The sequence below is a fragment of the Copadichromis virginalis genome, linkage group LG3 (assembly GCF_057382275.1).
Source record: "Copadichromis virginalis isolate Kocher_CV1m ecotype Utaka linkage group LG3, C_Virginalis_male_GT1.1, whole genome shotgun sequence".
NCBI lineage: Eukaryota > Metazoa > Chordata > Actinopteri > Cichliformes > Cichlidae > Copadichromis > Copadichromis virginalis.
In genome coordinates this window covers 10,225,781-10,246,603 of record NC_140620.1, presented here as the reverse complement: position 1 = coordinate 10,246,603, position 20,823 = coordinate 10,225,781, and the positions used below count along the sequence as shown (strand labels likewise).

The following is a 20,823-nucleotide window of genomic DNA, read 5'->3' as shown; positions in this document are numbered from 1 at the left end:
CTGCTTTTTCTGTCTTTATATTGTTAAAGTGTGATTTGACTTGGAAAGCTCTGCACAAGTATTCCACTGTGCATGGACTGTTGGTCCTGTGTGCAAATGTCAAAATAAAAATCTTGAACCTTCAGTTGTCAGAGTAACTGGTGGAGACCCAGCAACACACTCAGACACAAACTGGTTCATCTGAAACACAAACTGAACAACGTCGTGTCTGCTGTACAGTGCAGCGTCCAGATGAACAGGATCAACAGGATGAACATCTTTTTAACAGTCGTTACAAAGATGTGAAGTTGTTTGGCTGACACAGACAAACAGTATCCCACATTCTTGATTTTTAGCTCACAAACACGTCTTATAAGGACTTATTGATCCTGAAATGTTGGAGGTTTTAGCTCTTTAAACAGTAAAGTTACAGGAGGATACAGATAATTATCAGGAAAATGTCCTCGGTTTGTTAAAATGATCCCGTCCGATAACACACGAGAACAATAAATGTATCATTTTCTGTTGTAACCCACAAACTGAACGGTCACACTCATCTTTCATGTTGTCACTAAAACATCACTCCTTCCACGTCTAGTTGGTCGTGATGGAGGCGGAGTGCGTTGGGTCCGCTTTCCCTGCCCAGCCGATGTTCCTGACGCAGGGAAACAGATCCTGTTGGGGATCCCTACCTTGGCACAACACCTGCCATGGTCTTTGCACACTCACCACAGTAAATGCATCATGTTGTCAGCTTTACAGTATCATAGTCAGAGAAACTGGTCAGGCCGCTCTCTTCCAAATGTCTACACTTCACCCTTTTACTGTCAGTGGGCTCAGAGTCCATCTAATGTGGCTCATTATCTGATGCCGTCTGCAGACCAGTGTTAGACACTGAGAGGTTGATGGCTCCGTGTCAGAGCACCGGCCTTAACGAAAAAGTTATCAATCGTTCTTTTCATCTTTTCTCATTACCCACAGCTACATCCACTCCTATCACGCTGCTCACCTCTGCTGCGACGATTCAAACAGCCGGAAAGTAAATAATTTGGAGACGGTGCGTTTGTGTCACAGTGAAGAGTGAAAACAGAGACTTTCTAAAACGATGATGCATGTTAGTCATGTGATGCAGGCATGTGACCAATTAAACAAAGATAGTGGAGAGCATTATACAGCAGCAGTTTTGACAGTCCTATTAAAGATGAATATCAGTCTGCACATGCTCCACAGAGCTTTTCTTCAAATTCTTTAATTCTCTCTCGCTTTTGCAACTTTGTACTTTTGTGTTACTCGCAGCAACAACTCCACCTCATTGTTAGTCCATTTTAAAACTCGGTGCTTTTCCTCCACCTCTGCTGCGACGTTTCAAACAGCCGGAAAGTGAATAAGCAGCAGACAGAAATGAGACCGGTCGAATCATCTTGCGTTTCACGCATGCGCAGGACTGGAACGTAAGCGTTTTCAGCCGTCTTAATGTGGACGCACAACTCTGTGAAAACGACTGAAAACACCAGTGTGGACGCGGAGCGCTGTTTTCAAATCTATCCGGGCGAGTGTGGACGTAGCCTAAGTGGCACCATGGAGAAATGAGGTGGTGCTCTAGAGCCCTGATGAAGTGAACAGAGTGAAGATTTGTGTAGAAGCAGGAAGTGTGATCAGCTGCACTCACCACTGTTGCTGAGAGAAACCTGATGGACTCCAGTGAATCTTCTTTTAGAGACAAACAGGACTCGACTGCAGCTCTGCTGCTGCTCTCTCACACTTTCACTTCTGCAAAATGACGTTGAGCTTCTTGTTTTTCAGCTGTTGCTCCGCCTCTTCCTGCCTCTCCCTTTACAGGAATCAGCCGGTCTGTACTCAGTGACTGTGTGCAGCGGGTGGGAGGTACATACAGTCTGTACTGAAGTAGAAGTACTACTGTTAAAAATACTCCAAGTACTAATTCAACTTCTTTACTCAAGTAAAAGTAAAAAGTACTGGCTGTGAAATGAGAGTAAAAAGAGCTGATTGAAGAACATTTCTAACACTTGTTCCATTGGCAGATTTTTTTCACTTATTTCAAGCTAAAATATTTATTAGAATTCAAATTTAGACAGAAACAAAGTGAATAATATTATTTTATTATCACGTTGATGCAGCACATGGTTCAGTTAGCTTTGTATAAACAAGTTAAAACTCTCTATTTTTTCTCTGGTTTCAAGATTCACTGTCTTGAAAAAAGTTCATATCCGGTGGCGGACTCCCTCAGACATCAGTGCGTTGGTGGTTCTTTGTGTCTGGGGATGGGCGTCCAGGTACACACCGGCTCACTCCTTGGTGGCTGCTTATCAGGGCCTGGAGCCTGGGGCTCGCTCGGGCCACTTCGGAGGTGGGGTGCAACCGACCTCTGGGCCTGGGGCTCGGTCACTCAGGCACAGCTGGCTGCCGGCGGAGCTCACGGGCGCGTCACTGCACCCCCCCCTGGCTTCTGCTCCGCGGCTGCTGAGTGAGCCCTCATCTGGGACTCTCCTCAGCTCTTTCTGGGACAGTGGCGCGGCTGCCCCTCTGTTGGTCTTCCTTGGTCTCTTGTGTTTTGGGGGCCTCTGGATGTCTGGAGTTTTGATCTCCTCCATACCTGCTTCATGCCCTGGAGGACGGGGCTGTGGCCCCCCCACACCCTCTAGCAGATCATTACATGAAGGAACCTTTTAAAAACAAGCGCGTCCATGCTCACAGGTGTACACACGGGTGATCACACCCACAAACTACACCCTTTTTGGCTCCTACCTCAAAGCACACTGTGTTCTGTTGATCTTACAATAATGTTTAATATTTAGTATTACTGTTATAGTCACATAGATCATCGTGATGTTGTTTATGCGATTGCTCTAGTCTTCCTCTGCTTGTTTTCTTTTTTCTTTCTCAACAGGTGATCAAGAGAAAGGAAAAAGAGAAAAAAAAGGTGATGAAGCAGATTTTCATCGTGTTTTTTCTCTCTCTCTCTCTTCTCCTTTTTCTTTCCCTCTCCTTCTGTTAACTTTCTTCTGAACTTTTCTTCTTGTTTTTCTTTCCCGTCCCCGAGTCCAGTCTGGCCTGATTACAATAACTTATAAAAATAACTAATAAAGATCAAATAAACTATGACAATCAAGTGGACCAGTATTGCAAAAGGCCCACTTGGGAAAGTAAATCTGTTGGGCATTTGTCTTGGCCTTCAGACATAATTCTGATTGCTACAGTGCCAGACAGGACGGACACACACACACACACACACACACACACACACACACACACACACACACACACAAAGAAAAAGATAGATCTGAAAAGCTCAATTGAAGGCCGGACAGCCCTGATGCCAAAGGATCCCAAGAAGCAAGTGGTCTCACCCGAATACCTCGGTACCTCATACTGAATCTTGTCCATGCCCGCTATGACTCCCCACACCCACTATCAGATCGTTACACGGAAAAACCTTTTGAATATAAGTGCACACAGGTGTGCGTCAAGATGAACCGAATCAACCTTTTGGGACTGCAGGGAGGGCACTGGCTGCCTCGAGAGCGAAATGCCGTGACCTGTTATTGGAGATACAACATCAGGAAATCTTTATATGGTATTAACCTGCTGTGCCCAGAAAATGGCACAGCTCATGGTGTGTTTGAAAAGCTGGGAAATCTAATATTGGATGCACTTAAGCTGCAACTGGGAACCAGCAAAGTAACACATTCACATTTAATGAAGTTTGGTGTGAGTGAGCAAGTATTTCACTGAGGCAATTCAGTTCAGGGGGATGTGTAGGCTGGGATATCATCCACGTAGGCTTCTAGTTGAACAGCGTTGACCAGCCTCATCAGGAATGTTGCTCGTTCACGTCTGCTAAATTTTTAAATCCAAAACTTCAATTATATTGTACGAAATGGTCAGGTGTGACAAAAGCATGTATGCATGATTACAGTTTTTACTGCCACGAGGACTGGACCGGATTCTGGACCGGAGTTTTTCCCATTTTGTGGATAAGCTGTCGGTCCACCGTTTACCTCAGCTGTCAATGCTGGAGCTGAGAAATGTCCACTTTTATTTACTCTCAAACAGGGTGTAAAACTTTGTGCAAGTTAATAAAGCTCACTGCTGACCGAGGACAGCCATGCTGAGGTGAGCTGTCGACGATATGCTAAACTGTTGGTTAGCGTTGGTATTAGCCTCTGTTAGCCTCTGCTAGCTGCAAACAGCAGCTAACAGAGGCTTTTCCACTTTCCTTGAAGTGGATCCCTCATCATTTGTTTTTATTCATGTGTTTTTGGCAGTTCTAGTAAATTGTAAACTCAGTCAAGAAAATCTGGATAAATGACAGATTTGTGTATGAAATGTTTTTAAGTATAGTTTTTAAAGTACTTCATCTGCAAACAGACTGTTTTTCAATGAGGCCTAATACTTTTCTTATGTTGAAAGCTGATAGAGGACAGGGTTTGATGAATGTCTGTGAGAGATTAGAGATTCAGAACAGAAACGCTAAGGCTGCTAGTGTTTGTCTTTATACCATTTTTCTTGTATCCACTGATATTAGCTAATAAATGTACGGTCTGCACATTTCTTCTGTGTGTGATGATGATTTATTTGTATAAAGAAAAAACTAGCTGTCACAACACAAATCAGTCAAATGTCTGATGTTCTACATATGTATATGTGTTACAGTGCTGCATTTCTGTCCTGACCTTTGACCCCATGCTCAGACTAAAGCTTCACACAGGCTGGTGTGTAAAAACAGCTAACAATGCATTTCTGTGTAAAGCATCATTTGTAGTAAACATTTAATGCCTGTTTCAGTTTTACACAACCTGATGGAAAAGAGAAGGAGAGCAAAGGTCAGTGAAGGGAACGACTGTAGTGCAAATACAGGTGATGTCAGTGAGGATGTGACCCTGCTGCCCTCTCCTAAACAGAGGAGACATTGTTACCCCACTACTGTCAGGCCAACATCAGCAATAAAACAGGGAAGATGTGGGGTTAATGCGCACTAATGTTAAAGAAGATTGTGTCACAGGGTTTTAGAGAAGCATTACATGTTAACTACAGTAGCTCCATAATGAATGAGTAACACGGGAAAAGCTGTCCTGTAAAATTCAAACAAATCAAACAGTTGGAGCTGTTTAGTAAAGGAGCCGCCTACTAATATCATGTAGAAATGTTTAAGAATTCAAGAAAATTACCGTATTTCCTGGACTACAAAGCGCACCTGAATATTAGCCGCACAAGCTAAAATCAGGGGAAAATCCTGTTTTGTACATACATTACCGCACGTGACTAAAAGCCGCAGGTGTTTCAATGTTGACTTATCATATGTAAGAGAATATGCACAAAGTGAATTGTCAGGAAAGAGATGGCTGTTTGGAGACACACCCCTTTTATTAATATTTTGAAAAACAAGTTATGGGTACATATTTGCATAACTTTTTAGGTATACGTACAAGTAGCGGTAATTACAAGTACGAAACATGTACTGTGCTTCATAAATGGGTAACAAATGTAGTACATAACAATAACCTACAGCACACCAGAAAAATAGCTTCGGACTACTGTTATGTATGAACCAAGAATTATTGTGTGCTATGCAAGCCATCGCCAGTAGGGGGCACCACGCCCAGTTATGTGTGTGTGTTACTTCTGTGTTATCCCAATAAAGAAGAAGTCAACTTGTAAACAAACTATTGTGTGTGCAGTCTGACTCGGCATAAGCTCTAATAGTGTATTGACACTACAGTGGAAATATAACAACTACCTTTTAGGCTCAGGTGCAGCGACACGGCTTTAACAAGAAGAAAAGTCAGTCATTCACCATCTTTCTCTTCTTCCTGCGCACTCAAACCACCAAAGTCCTCTTCTCCAGTGTCGGAAACGAACAGGCTCAGGATGGCTTCGTCATCCACTCTCAGTTTCTTTCCTTCGTTGTCACTTTCAAAACCAAAGAAATCCTCGTTGTCAGTGTCAGAGTCGAACACCCTCTGAAGGGCCGTGGCAGTGTCCTCCTCTCCATCATGCAGCAGTCCAGCCCTTCGAAATCCATTGGTGATCATGGATGTTTTCACACTTTTCCACGCTGTCAGAATCCACCGGTGGAGTTGAGCATAACTTGCTTCTCGCAAGTTTATCGCCGCTCATCATCCACGCCTCCTGCTGAACGCGAGGAGGAGGAGGAAGGAGGAGGAAGGAGGAGGAGGATGGGAGATATGAGTGGTGATGGTGGTTGTTGTTGTTGTTGCTCTTTCTGTTGTTGCAACAGAGATTGGTGTCACAGAACCTGCAGGAGAGATGAGGAAGCAATAAATGTATAATTTGGGGGGTCAGCGGGGGAGCTGGCCCCAAGGAGGGGTCACCTGCCCCTCCCTTCCTTCCCTCCCCATCTCCAGCTGCCTCCCTCCTCCCGCTCCACCACAACCACCCACACATGCAGGGCCTTGGAGTAGGGGTATGTCACCAGGATGCAGAGGAGGCTACCCCCCCCCCCCCCCCCCCTCTGTCCCCTTCTGGCTGCCTCTGCCTCAATTTTATCCCACAACTTAGACATTCACATTACTCACACCCTCATTACACATACATATAGGATCTTGGGGGTGGGCACGATACACGGAGTCCAAGTTACCATCAGGGTGTACACCCCACCCCTGGCATCGTTGCCCACCTCTCAATTTTAAATACATGTAGACATTGAGGGCTAACAGGAGGGACTATGCGCTTACCTGCTGCTCTCTGGCAGGTAGCTCCATGCCCTCCTGGGTTTTAATTGCACCTTAGAACACATATGCGTCAACACTACAATGAGCGGGTGGAGGGAGGTTTGGAGTCTTCTCTCACCCCCGTTCTCTGCGGCCTGCTGGAGCGGGGGGGCTAGGAGGAGTTGGCCGTCCGGCTGCGGTCTGGAGTGTGGGGCCTCCCTGCTGCTGCGGAGTCGGGGCGGTCTGCCTCTCCCCACCGCAGGGAAAAGGGTAACACCACCTGGGTCTGGGTGCAGTTCCCCCCTCCAGGGGCAAAGGTACCTAGACCCGGTTGGTAGAGTATGCTTGGGGAGTGTGATCGTGTATACAGCGTCTCTTTATATTTGTCTCCACGTCGGTTGAGTGTGAAGTGCACATGAGAGCATGAGGGTGGGAATGGATGTTTGTATCTGTGTGTGCCTGTATGTCTGTGTCTATATGTCAGGTTGGGTATCAGACGCCACCTCTCTGGGGACATCTCAGGCCCTCCAAGGTTTGGAGGCCTATCTCCACCCACCACCACTTCCCCTGCCGGTGGCGGACTCCCTCAGGTGTCGGTGCATTGGTGGTTCTTTGTATCTGGGGGTGGGCGTCCGGGTACACACCGGCTCACTCCTTGGCGGCCGCTTATTGGGGCTCGCTCGGGCCATTTGGAGGTGGGGTGCCCCCGGCCTCTCGGCCTGGGGCTCGGTCACTCAGGCACAGCTGGCTGCCGGCGGAGCTCACAGGCGCGTCACTGCAACTCCCCCTGGCTTCTGCTCCGCGGCTGCTGAGTGAGCCCTCATCTGGGACTCTCCTTAGCTCTTACTGGAACAGTGGCGCAGCTGCCCCTCTGTGGGTCTTCCTTGGTCTCTTGTGTTCTGAGGGCCTCTGGATGTCTGGAGTTTTGATCTCCTCCATACCTGCTTGATACCATGGAGGACAGGGCTGTGGCTCCGCACACTCCCTAGCAGATCATTACATGGAGAAACCTTTGGAATGCAAGCATGCTGATCCACACAGGTATGCACACATGGGTATTCACAGACGCGGACTAAAGCTTTCTTGGCTGCTGCCTCAAAGCACACTGTGCGCTGTCTATCTTGCGTGCTGAACAATATCGTTTATTATTTAGTAACTATTGATATCTATGACTAGCTAGTTTATTGTGATGGTGCTTTTTTTTTCTATTATTATGTTGCTCTTTGTTGTTTGCTGTCTCCTCTGTTTTTTTTTCTCCATACAGGTGACCCAGGAGTTTTTTTTGTTGTTTGTTTTTTTTTCTTTCTCTCTTCCCCCCCTTCTCACCGTCTCTTCTCCCCTTTGGATTTCTTTCTTTCTCTCCCTCTCTTTCTTTCATTCTTTCCCCCTGTCCTATCCTACAGCCATGTCTGTCCCGTTTGCAACTGATAATAAAATAAATTCATAATTATAATAAAGGTCAACCAAATGGACCAATATGGCAAGGCCATGATGATCCACTTGGTAAAAAAAGAAAAAAAGGAGAGATGAGGAAGCTGGTTCAGTCAGTTTATCATCAGCTCAGCAGATTGGCTTTAAACAGGAAGTGATGTCAGTGTTCTGACCTCTGACCCTCAGAACGCTCTGAGGAGATGATCCAAACTCATCAGTAGAACACCAGTAGAGACCTTCATCAGACTGCTGCACGTTAATGGTGATGTTTTTCTCTGATTTAGGTCCAACAGGACGTCCATTAAAGTAGAAATAAGCTGCGGCTGTGCCACCAATTTTCTTCTTACAGCGTAGTGTGACATCACTTCCTGTCCTCACAGGAAGTGCAGGGATCTCCAGGATCACATGTTTATCTGAGGAAAAGACACACAGAGTGATGTAGAGGTGGTATAACAGTCTGCTGTTAGTCTGATGAAATGAAAGACTTCATTACCTGATACAGTGATGTTGACTTCTTCACTCTTCTCTCCAGCTTCACCTTCACACCAGTAAACTCCACTGATTGGCTTGAACTCATCAAACAAACAGGATGAACCATTGAACCTCCCGAAGCCCCGCCCACCTGCTCCACATGACTCAGTCCCACTTCCTGTGTCCCTCTTCACCGTCCATCCATCAGAGCCCAGCTGACCGTCACATGTCAGAGACACTGAGGCTGCTGTGAAGAACTGCTGAAGGTTTGGACTGACGCTCAGAGAGACTGGAGGACAGACGGACAGTTTCTATCAGTGTTTACACTCAGTGTTTGTCCTGGACCATGGTGCACTTCATCTACTCACCTGCACAAACAGTCAGTGCAGACAGCAGCAGCACACACACACCTGCAACAGGTCAGAGGTCATTTAGAGACACTCTGATGTTATAGTCACATAGTTTTTTCTTTCAGGAAACTTTCTAATATCCTGAAGTCTCTGCATCATCGAGCTTTTCAAGTTGAGGATGAAAGGAGCTTCATCGTTTCTTTTATTTTAACACACACTCGACCATCTTTATGAAAGGAGGGTACCATCACAGGTCATCAAGCACCGCTCATGAAAACAAACCATCAGCATGGCTGACATGTGTCACCTCATGTAAATGAGGATTTGATGTTTATGCATTATTAATGCAGGCTTACATTTTACGTGCTTAATTAGAATTTGGTGCCTAAACTGACCCAAACAGTGACTTTGGCAATATTTAGATCTGAAAACAGATCAGTGAAGCTCCAGAGTCCTGAGAGACACAGGAAGATTATTGACTCTGTCCACACATTGGAAAATTTGTTCGTAATAAAGGAAATATCGTCTACACACAGACCCAATCAGAACGCAGCAGCTGTGGTTTCCTGTTTCATGAATAAGGTCGTCTGCCTTCATGTTCAGTCGTCATGTTACACACACTAACTGAAGCTTCACTGACTCAGTCGACATGCTCGACTTTCATTAGATTCAGTTCTGAGCATTCAGCAGGTTTTGGATGTTAATGAGACAAATTTGAATCATAGTAAAAACAAACTTTCATTACTATAAACCAGCAAGTTTGAAACTGTTTTCTTCACTGACTCTTTGTGTGTTCGAGTTAAAACGTGATGCTCGTACATAAATATCATCTTGTTTTGTTTCCTGTCCAGCTGACCAGCTTTAAGGTGGAACCAAATAAAGAAAGAAGCAGAGCGAAGTCTTCCTAAACGAAGCAAACCAGCAGATCTACACAGATTTGATTTCAGTGGAAGTTTCAGCTCAGTCAGTGAGAGCTGACGATGTGTTCTCCTTTACAGAGTGTGGAAGCTGCTGTACAGTAAATGAATGGATGAATATGAGTGTTCGACTCACCGAGGAGCAGAGACACACATGAAGTCTTCATGTTGTGGAGACGACGACTGACAGCAGCTTCAGCTTCACCACTTCCCTGTTAGCACCAGCAGCTTCGTCACAGTGAGGCCGAGCCGCTGCTCCAATGAACTCAAAGAGAAACTCAAAGCAAATATTTTTATCTATCGGGGCCTTTTTATTCATAATTTACACACTTCAAATCTGCCACATATATTGGAAATATAATATTAGCCTTCATTTTTATGCAGACGACACTCAGCTGTGTATTTCTTACAAACATAATTCCACCCATCTCCTGCTGCGACTGCCTCATGGAAGTTAAATCATTGTTGTCCTTAAACTTTCTCAAACTAAACATTGATAAAACTGAAGCTCTTGGTTACGACTGTAATCTGTCATGTGTGTCATCCTCTGCAGTATTTTGTCATATCAGTTTCATATTAATCACTCAAGCTGCCTCGTTCCACTTAAGCAGTACAGTCGTCTCTGTCCTTTGGGGACATGAGCTGCAGAGCCACAGCTGGCAGGACCTGGATGTGCTGTGCAGCCTTTGTTTCTCCTTTTTAATCGCATCATAATTATTACATTTTTACAGTCATTACAGAATTTCACCTTTCAAGTACGTTTCATGACAAACACTCATACACAGACACTCACAAACACACTCTGTAAAAATGTACATTTGTTTGCGTTTTGTCTGTTTTGTCTTTCAGGCGTTGTGTATGATTTAAGTGTGCTTTGTGTTGTTGGAGTGGGCCTTTTTTCCCCCTTAACCCCTGTCCACTCCAGCACAATATTCAGATACCAATAAGAATATTAAATAAATCAAAGATAACGAAGCATTCAGATTCTGCTGTCTCCAAAAACAGAACTTCCCATCTCAGAGTAAAATGCTGAAAAACTAGTTGATGCATTTATTACTGCTGGGCCCCTCCTGAAAATCACTGGCTGTACCCAAAGAGATAATTAAGTGTGCCCCCTCTCTTCCTGATATAAACAGGAAAGTTCCTGATCGATGCAGATCTGTCTGTTCATTAAATCTGTGTTAAATCACACCTGCTGAAATTATAGCAGGAGTTCAGAGTATTGATCAGATTGAAATGAAGGAAGCAGCTCCATCGTAGATGACCTTTGTCAGAGTTCAAGCTGCAGAGACTCAAACCAGCAGCAGTTTGATCTCTTCAGTTCCTCCTCCTGGTTTCTCTGGAGGAGCTGGAAACAGGACGCCTTCCTCACTTGCTGCCATCATGACTCCATTGATTGGATTAAATGTGAGTGAATGAAGAAAGGAGGAAGCTGATGACTGTCTGTAAATGTTCCCACGGTGAGCCCGACACAGTGAAACGTGTCCACAGGAGCTCTGCAGGTCTGTCCTCAGCTTCCTGTTTACACAGAGAAACTCGTCGTTTCCTTCACTTTTTAATTTCTTCTGTGGCGTCTGTGGTTCCTCCACCTTCTGTAAAAATGGGACAGTCATGCACGTTGGTCACTGCGCTGAAGGAATCAAAGACAGAAACAAGCCGCTGTGTGACCGAACATCTGGGATTCATTTTCATCTCACTGTGAACTTGGAGTTCCCATCAAACCTTGTCTGCTGAACTCAATTCAAACTATTATTTTTGTTATTGATAACACTGAAGAACAATGTGAAACAATATGATTCAGCAAAGCTTCAGGTTCAGTATCTGCTGACATGCACTCTTTGGACTCCACATCATTCAAACAGCTGTTAAACTAAAGGTAAACAGATAAAACACTTCATGGTCACAACAAGGAAGCTCTGTCACACAAAGATTTCAGCTTCTCTCATCAGCTAACCACACGAGCAGCACCTGTTCTGATGTGGGTGAAAATAAACACTCGACTCTGGGAACTACAAACTCAGGTGACTTCACCATGTACATGCTTTTACATCTGACTGCTGCCCCAACACAGTGAATCGAAACATCCTCGTCAATCAAAGTGAGTCTTCCTCAGCTCCTTTCTACTACGAGGTGTAATTCTTGAACCAATTCTTCTCTCTCTTCATCTTCTCTTTCACAGAGTCTTCATGGCCTAACCTTGTTTTTATGTGTATAACCCCAAACTTACATGCCAGTGAAACATCGGTGGCTTGTGCTTTCATGTTCCACGCTTATGTTATTGGGGCGATCGTGGCTCAAGAGTTGGGAGTTCGTCTTGTAATCAGAAGGTTGCCGGTTTGAGCCCCGGCTTGGACAGTCTCGATCGTTGTGTCCTTGGGCGAGACACTTCACCCGTTGCCTACTGGTGGTGGTCAGAGGACCCGGTGGCGCCAGTGTCCGGCAGCCTCGCCTCTGTCAGTGCGCCCCAGGGTGGCTGTGGCTACAATGTAGCTGCCATCACCTGTGTGTGAATGGGTGGATGAATGGATGTGTAAAGCGCTTTGGGGTCCTTAGGGACTAGTAAAGCGCTATATAAATACAGGCCATTTAGCTTCACCTCTGCCTTTTATTTTCAGATGTTTTTATCAGCCTTGTTAGACGGCTCCCCTTTTGTTTATCTTCTATGTTCATTCGTGTCAGGATTTTGGGTCCACTCCTCAAATTCATAGTGTGCTGCTGCATGCTGTGACAAAATCTCCCCAAATCATTTTCACACTGGAGTTCAATCAGACAGTTCGTGCTGCATGGTGTCATACACACTAATCTTCCACATCATGCACCAATCACTTCCTTCCATTTCAGCGTTCTGATTGAGCTGCAGGATTGCTGCCATGGTTTTCTCTGACACTGACCCATTTTTACAAACAGCGACTCGAGCAGTGAGACCACAGTAAGGTTCAGATGTGAAACCAGTAACATGTTTTACTGTCAGACAGGAAACTAAAGAAAGTTTATGTTTCATAAAGCTTGAAGCCGTTGAGTCACAGTTCCTCTTTGTTTTGATGCATTTGAGGAAAATATAAGTCAATGTTTCCACGACCACAGTTTACTCCAATTCTTAAAAACCACAGGGACACTGTGCAAACACAGACTGAATGATGTGCAAATCTCACAAACCTGTATTTTATCATGAGATAAGAAATAAGCTGAGATAAGAAAACCACAAAGAAGAGGCTGATTCTGGAGCATGCTCACATGTGGTTCTTCTTTGCATTATAGAGCTTCAACCTGCATTTGTGGAAGGCAGGTGAACAATGCTCACAGAAACAGTTTCAGGAAGTGTTCCTCCACCTGTTTGTCTTTGGGACCACCGGCTTTTTCTCCATTTGTGCATTCAATCCCTTTACTGTGTTCTATTTATTAAAATATGGTTTTATAAGATACACAAATCATTGCATTCTGGCTTTATTTATACAACATCACAAAAGATGTATTAACCTAAGTGTATCTCTAGTTTTCCTGCTTTTATCCCTCATTTCCGTACCTGTAGTGTTTGTCCTCAGGGTGGAGTAAACCATTTCTGGTTGGATGACTGGCATCTTATTGGATGCCTCTCTACTGGTGACCTCAGAGTAGGTGACATCATTTGAAGGAGCCTCATTGTGGACTAGGCAGAGCCATGAAGGCAGCATGAGAGTGATAAGACCAAGAATCACTGATCCCATACAACACATACATACATGTATACTGCTTCACTTACAAGTGCTCAGTTGGGTCAAACAGACTCTATACCTGTGTGTTTCTTCCAAAGGAGCCGGACCAGAACCAGAACCAGAGACGCAAGAACCAGAGAAACCACAGCAGCTACGACTGGGATGATGAAGGGCTGGAGAGGAGGAGGAGGAAGAGAAGGAGAAGGTGGATGGGAGACATCAGTGTATGTTGTTGTTGTTGTTGTTGTTGTTGTTGTTGTTGTTGTGGGAGGAAGAGGACCTGCAGGAGAGATAATGACGCTGATTCAGTTAATTTATCATCAGCTCAGCAGACGGGAAGTGATGTCAGTGTTCTGACCTCTGACCCTCAGAAAGCTCTGAGGAGATGATCCAAACTCATCAGTAGAACACCAGTAGAGACCTTCATCAGACTGCTGCACGTTAATGGTGATGTTTTTCTCTGATTTAGGTCCAACAGGACGTCCATTAAAGTAGAAATAAGCTGCGGCTGTGCCACCAATTTTCTTCTTACAGCGTAGAGTGACATCACTTCCTGTCCTCACAGGAAGTGCAGGGATCTCCAGGATCACTTCTTTATCTGAAGAAAAGACCCACAGAGTGATGTAGAGGTGGTATAACAGTGTGCTGTTAGTCTGATGAAATGAATGACTTCATTACCTGATACAGTGATGTTGACTTCTTCACTCTTCTCTCCAGCTTCACCTTTACACCAGTAAACTCCACTGATTGGCTCGAACTCATCAAACAAACAGGATGAACCATTGAACCTCCCGAAGCCCCGCCCACCTGCTCCACATGACTCAGTCCCACTTCCTGTGTCCCTCTTCACCGTCCATCCATCAGAGCCCAGCTGACCGTCACATGTCAGAGACACTGAGGCTGCTGTGAAGAACTGCTGAAGGTTTGGACTGACGCTCAGAGAGACTGGAGGACAGACGGACAGTTTCTATCAGTGTTTACACTCAGTGTTTGTCCTGGACCATGGTGCACTTCATCTACTCACCTGCACAAACAGTCAGTGCAGACAGCAGCAGCACACACACACCTGCAACAGGTCAGAGGTCACTGAAGGTCAGAGGGCAGGGAATTGTAATCTGTTCCTGTGTGGTTCTGGAAACATCATTCAAACCTGATCAAGCAGATTTGGTGTAAAATGCTCGAGCTGAATTCAAATGGACTATTTTTCCTTTTAATTTCTTTTTAGGTAGAAATTCTCAAATTACACGAACCTGCTCTCAACTCAGGCATTTTAGACTAAACCAACTTCAGAATTCTCAAAAGAACCTCAAACCTATTTTCAGCTCTGGAGACCAGAGTCACTGAATAGGAGACTTGGATTTGCACCCTTTAAAAATGTGTAGCTAGTGTTAGTGTGTTTATTTAGGAATCACAAGCCAAAACACTTTATTTATGACTATTGTTTTTTAATGCATTGGATGATTAAAAAATCGGCGTGTACATGGATCTCTTCCATTCAGAAATCCGCATGGCTGCAGCCAACTTCCCAGGAGAGAGTAACCTGTCCTAGCAGTTTTATATCAGGACCAGTTAAAACTGCTGGGGTTGACCTGCTTGTTTTGCAGGCCCTAATTCTTTTATATCGATACGTCTGCAGGTTTCTAAGTAGTTGTTCAGTAAGTAAAAAACTACGGATTCTACTAATCACAACATTAAACCCAACATTAGCAGGTTCCCATAGCCAGTGCTGGAGAAAGGTAGGTTAGGCCCAATCAGCTCTTACTGGCTAAGTAAAACAGAGACATTTAAAAAGCAATCAGAGTTAGTGAACCATCAAACCACCGAGGTCACTGGATTAAAGTTAGGCGACTTTGGCAATATCAGCTGCTGAGTGAGCAACCTGAAAAATCTGTTTAGTAAACATTACAGTCGTTTGAGTCCCGCTCGTCTAAATCGCCATCAGAAAATTAACAAAGCGTACAGAAAATGAGGAAAATCCGACGTTAATTCTGAAAAACCAACTATCTTCAGTCATTTAGTTAGACTCAGTCAATCTGGTCTGAACAGAGGAAGTGATGATTACAACAGGCAGATAAGGAGAACATGTGGTACATGCAGCTAGGAGCCGTGGTTTCCTGAGTAAAGGTTAATGTTTGATGAAAACAGGTCACTTTCCTCTCTTACAGACACGACATGAAGCTTCAGCTCTGTGAGTCAGTCCAGGTTACAGGACAGAGAAACGCAGAGTTAAACTTCTAAATTTTAAAGAGTTTATGCAATTGAAACAGTTTTCTGTCATTTGCTGTATCTTCATACACTCGAGTTAAATATGAGGTGCTTACAGGAAATACACTACTTGATTTGTGTCCAAACACACAAACAAATATCAGATACAACCAGCCTTAGATAAACAAAAGAAGTAGTGATCACTTCTTCTCACTAAGGAAACAAAACCAACAGATCTGAACAGATTTCATGTGAGAGAAACTATCAGCGAGAGCTTCCAGCTGCTGAAAATAGGCTCTTTACCTTTGACCTTTAGTGTGTGTTGGAGCTGTGATAAAGAATTGAAGAAGGGAGGGTTTGACTCACCGAGGAGCAGAGCGACAGATGAAGTCGGCATGTTGTCATGTTGGAGACCGACAGCAGAGTGATACCTTCAGCTTCACCACTTCCCTGTTAACATCATCAGCTCGTCACGCTGCTGCTTCTCCACAAGGACGAGCTGTTTCTAATACACTCGTCTTCATCAGAATCAGAGAAACTTTATTGATCTCAGAGGGAAACTGAGTTATCATAGCAGCACACTGCAAATTCCTTGTAGCTTGACAAGATTTATTGTCTTAATTTTAGCCAGATTATCTTGTCCATCTTGTTTTGAACATTACAAGCTAGTTTCCAGTCTCATGTGTTAGATGATTAGACTTGTTTCAAGTATATATTACTTTTTTTCCTTATTTAGTCTGTATATCTAAAAATGAACCATTTTACATTTATTTCAAGCAAAAATAGCTTTTAGATAGAGTGTAAAACAAAAATTATCTCAAAATAAGAAACATTCACCTTTTTCCTTGAAATAAGAAAGTCACTCATTGGAAGGTATTTATTTCAGGTTTTTAAAGAAAGGACATCTTCAAGGTTATATTTTGTCATAACATAGACACTGTTTCTGAAATTGACTGGGTAATATGACGTAAAATCAAGTAGGTCTTCAACATCAGTCAGTTCAGTTGCTTGGGCAAGGTTGGGAATTGCAATTTCATAGGCAAGAAAGTCTTTGTTGAAACCCAAGGTTTCATACACCTGGTATTCAAAACAATAAAGTACACTATTAACAATAAAAATGTTTTTTACAAGTCCAAAGATAGGGTTTAAACCATTTGCTGAAATGAGTATAAGAGACCTGTCACAGATGTATTTGTTTCCATGTAAAATAAGCCACTTTACTCTAACGGCATGATGTATAGCATCTTCAATCCCCAAAAAATCTACAACCTTTGATTGCAAATGGTCCATATTAGCAACCTCTGATACAGGACCTAGTTCTTTCTCATTTACAAATATCGGATGCTCAGTTCCTGCTTCACTTTGGCAACACTCCAGCAGCTGATTGTGGTTTACAAGAGACTTGCACACATTCTTAAAGTTTAATTTGGATGACCATTGTTTAAAAAAACTGTGTTTAGACTCGAATCTCATGCACATATGACGTATTACAGGTCCCAGGGCAATAATTTGAGAGGGAAGATGCAGCATGTAATGTTGCTTTGGTATTACATTTTTTTCTGGGAATAGTTGCCTGAATTGTTTAAGATGATCTTCTATCATTTTTTTTAGTTTGGACACAGTTTGTAAAGACACAACTGGGGCAAAAAGTATTTTAACAATTTCAATTAAATCCAAAATAAACTGGATAAAGGGATTTTTCTCTACAACACTGTATAATAAGAATGGCAAAATCTTGATCAATATAAGCATTTGTCCAGAGGATTGTTTGAGTCTGTTGTCACTTGAAGCTAAAGTAGCAATACTAATTGGTGAAGGCTTGTCACGTATGTCCACTGATGAAAAAGGAAAGTTCTGCATGGCAGAATTAAACAAGTCCAAATCCAAATTTCCAGATAAAACAAGGTATTTCAACACACACTTAATTTCCATTGGTGCCACTCCTTCAAGAATTACATGCATAATATCCTGTGGCATCTGCTCTATGAGATTAAAACCTGGGAAATCAACTAATTTGCTTTGTCTATTTATGCCAAAAGTCGTTTTGAGCGAGGATTTCAAAAATTCGGTAGTTGCCCTTTCTATTTCAATGCACTGCCTAATGTGTCCGTCCAATGTCCGTCTGGTGAAACTATGTTCATTGAAATTTTCTTGCATTTCATCAAAAGTACACTCACAATGACGACATTTGCTATACGCAAAACCAACTCCTTCCTTAAATCCTGCAAGCTCATGCTGGGCAAGAGTGTCTCCACACACAGCAACAACTGCTCCGTTTAAATAAAATTCCCCATTGACAGTGTTAATCATAACACCATCGTACAGTAACTTCAAGTCCTCATTGATTCTCCGCAGTATTATATCTACCCCACACTCATCTATGTCCCTAGACTTTGCGATTGCGAGAAGTCTGATGGAAGCCAACTTTGATCTAAACTTAGGGTCTATGTTGCCTAAGGTGTAATAAAACATTAGTAGTTTATTTACACTCGCACGTGACCCTAGGGGGTTACACATTTCTATCTCATCAGAATAGAGTATCAGTTGTAAAGCAGAGTTCTTCTTTGAAAACAGTGGGTGGGTTTTGAAAATAATTCCATCATTAATGTCATACAAAAAACTGGCGTTGGGGCAACTCTGAGGTCCAGCACTGAGCATGTCAAATAGTCTTGAATTGGATAAAAGCTGTTTCAAACTTTCAATCAAAGGAATGTAGTAGAAAGACTTGTTTTTGATTGCAAGAACTCTCGATTCTCCCTTTTTAACTCTACAGGCATAATTGGAAATGATGATCTCCTCAGGTGTGACAGGGTTGAAATGCATCTGTGTTACACGGTCCTGTAGGTTTGAAGCTGCACATATGGGAAAGGGATCCTGAAAGTTGTCCAGTGTTGAAAGAACTTCTTGTTGTAAAGGTCCATTGCTGTCAGGTTGCCTTTCAAGGATGGTCTTTATTTTTCCCCTCAAGGACGTCAGAAGAGCTGTTTGATACTGTTGGACACCAAGGACAATGTTGTTGACACTCCTCTGATGGGGGAAAAAAAAACACATCAGAGACATGAAAGCGTAAATAGAAAATATAACAGAAGCAAAATGCAACTCTATTTCTTTAGCTCAAATTAATGAGCCACTGAATGTTGTAATTTACCAGTGGAGCAGTAGAAGAAGAAATCAGCCAATAATTGGCATTGTTTTGCATGACATGCCACATGCATGACTCACGTGGCACAAACACATTGCACCGAGCAAGATGGAGGAGCATGAAAGGTTACAACAGAAAAAGTGAACAAATGATTGCCTCATTTATTTTTTTTATGTAATTCTACTTCATTTGTCTTTTATGCCTAAAAGTGAACACATTTTACACTGTTAAGCCTATTTTAAACTGTTGAGTGTGCCCAGAGTTACATACATTGCAGTGAACTGCACAACTCTTGTGCTTAACTTCTTCGTAATGTACATTTGTTCTTAATAACTTATATAGGTGAAAGTAATAGCTGAATAAAACCAGCGATGAAAAACAATCAATTAATTGCAAAGATAGTGGACAGATTATGAAAAAAAAATCATTAGTTGCAGCCTTACATTGAACCAGACTTATTAACAAGTTAACAATGACACCCCCATAATATCAGATGAAGCAGTACCTGTGATAGGTGGCATTGCTCCCGCACACCAATAGCAAATGCAGCTGCACATCTGGCAAGATCAACAGTTTCTCTTTTACCCTACAGGACAAAAAGAAAAACAATTGTGTAAGAAAAATGACTCACTCAGAATGTGTTTCAAATTCCACCAGATGCAAAACAAAACAAAGAAATATTCCAAACTGTTGTACATTTTTGCTATTAAAAGATTCATACTACAATGGATAGCTAATGAAGCTGCAAATGTTATGAACAATTTAAGAGTTATTTAATGAAACTTAACCAATCTTTATGGAATCTACTCTGAAGTTAACTGAAAGAAAAATTTGAAAGCTGCTTGGTTCATGGAGCATATAACAACAACCAAGGCAGGTACACAACACTGGTAAATAAGTTTATTTATTATGTTTAAGTATGGTAACTAAGCCTACATTGTTGTGCAAGCCTGAATTTCAGCGGATTCATGCATTTGAAATTCAGCACTGGCCTTCATACCTATTAAAATATTCTAATCAAGTAGTTTATCTTAGAAAACACATAACTTTAAAACTATAATTTTCACTTGAACTGAGTACATTTCTGAATTGGGGTAACTGTGCTTGGTTAAGGTTAAACAACACACATACATTTAAAAATTCGCGCGCGTACACACAGAAACACATAAAGTACATTACCTGATTCTGACGAGGTGTTTGAAGCTCAGCCGCGTCTTGCTCCATCACGTTCTGACTTTCCTGTCGCTCCTCCTCCAACACCTCCGATGTTACTGGGGGGTCTAGTGGTGGTGGCTCTACTTCAGTGCCATTGCCATTGCTAACAGTTTGTCTGGGTTCGGCAGTATAGTCGGCAAAAATGGCTGTACCAAAATTTTCGCCTCCTAATACATTTGCATCGGATGAAGCTGTCAGCCATCCTGTAGGCGGGTTCCCAGTGGAGATGTATTGTGGATGTGTGCGTCTGAGATGGTGGTAAAACGAGTTGAAAACACGGTAATCCTCGGCGCATCCATCGACTCCACAAATGACACGGAAATCTGGACTGCGACTGTGTGCAGTATTAATGTGACTTAAGAGAGACTTCAATGTTAACGCCACAAAGACGAAGCAAATCACACACCTCCAACAGGCCATTGTATTAGACTAAAGTCAAGCAAAAAATATGTTGCAGTGTGGAGCTGTTGCCGCGCTAGTTTGGGAAATACCAAGTTCATGGGGGGAGGGGGGTATTACAAACTGGAGCTGTAAAAACAAAAAATGGTCACAAATAAGGTAAAATGAAATAACACCTATAAGAGTTTATTTTAAATCAATGAAGAAGAAATTTACCTATCATACTGACTGTGTTTTATGAACGTACAAACCACTAAATTGTATATAGAAGCAAAAATTGAGATGTGCACCCCCTTCGTGTTCCATGTTAGTTGCTACCCAACTCCGTTT

At 42.9% G+C, this 20,823-nt stretch overlaps 2 protein-coding genes across 2 annotated transcripts; both read right to left on the bottom strand.

Annotated features, from left to right (window-relative positions):
- Positions 1-11,388: 11,388 nt before the first annotated feature.
- Positions 11,389-16,292, bottom strand: LOC146712694 (uncharacterized). Its single transcript, XM_085452202.1, has 7 exons — positions 16,104-16,292; positions 14,557-14,598; positions 14,211-14,477; positions 13,891-14,130; positions 13,612-13,812; positions 13,364-13,486; positions 11,389-11,432 (listed from the first exon to the last, which is right to left on the bottom strand). The coding sequence occupies exons 1-7, from the start codon at positions 16,132-16,134 to the stop codon at positions 11,389-11,391; spliced, it is 948 nt and encodes a 315-aa protein (XP_085308328.1). The 5' UTR covers positions 16,135-16,292.
- Positions 16,293-16,513: 221 nt separating this feature from the next.
- Positions 16,514-20,823, bottom strand: LOC146712693 (uncharacterized). Its single transcript, XM_085452095.1, has 3 exons — positions 20,059-20,823; positions 19,385-19,465; positions 16,514-18,764 (listed from the first exon to the last, which is right to left on the bottom strand). The coding sequence occupies exons 1-3, from the start codon at positions 20,512-20,514 to the stop codon at positions 16,620-16,622; spliced, it is 2,682 nt and encodes an 893-aa protein (XP_085308221.1). The 5' UTR covers positions 20,515-20,823; the 3' UTR covers positions 16,514-16,619.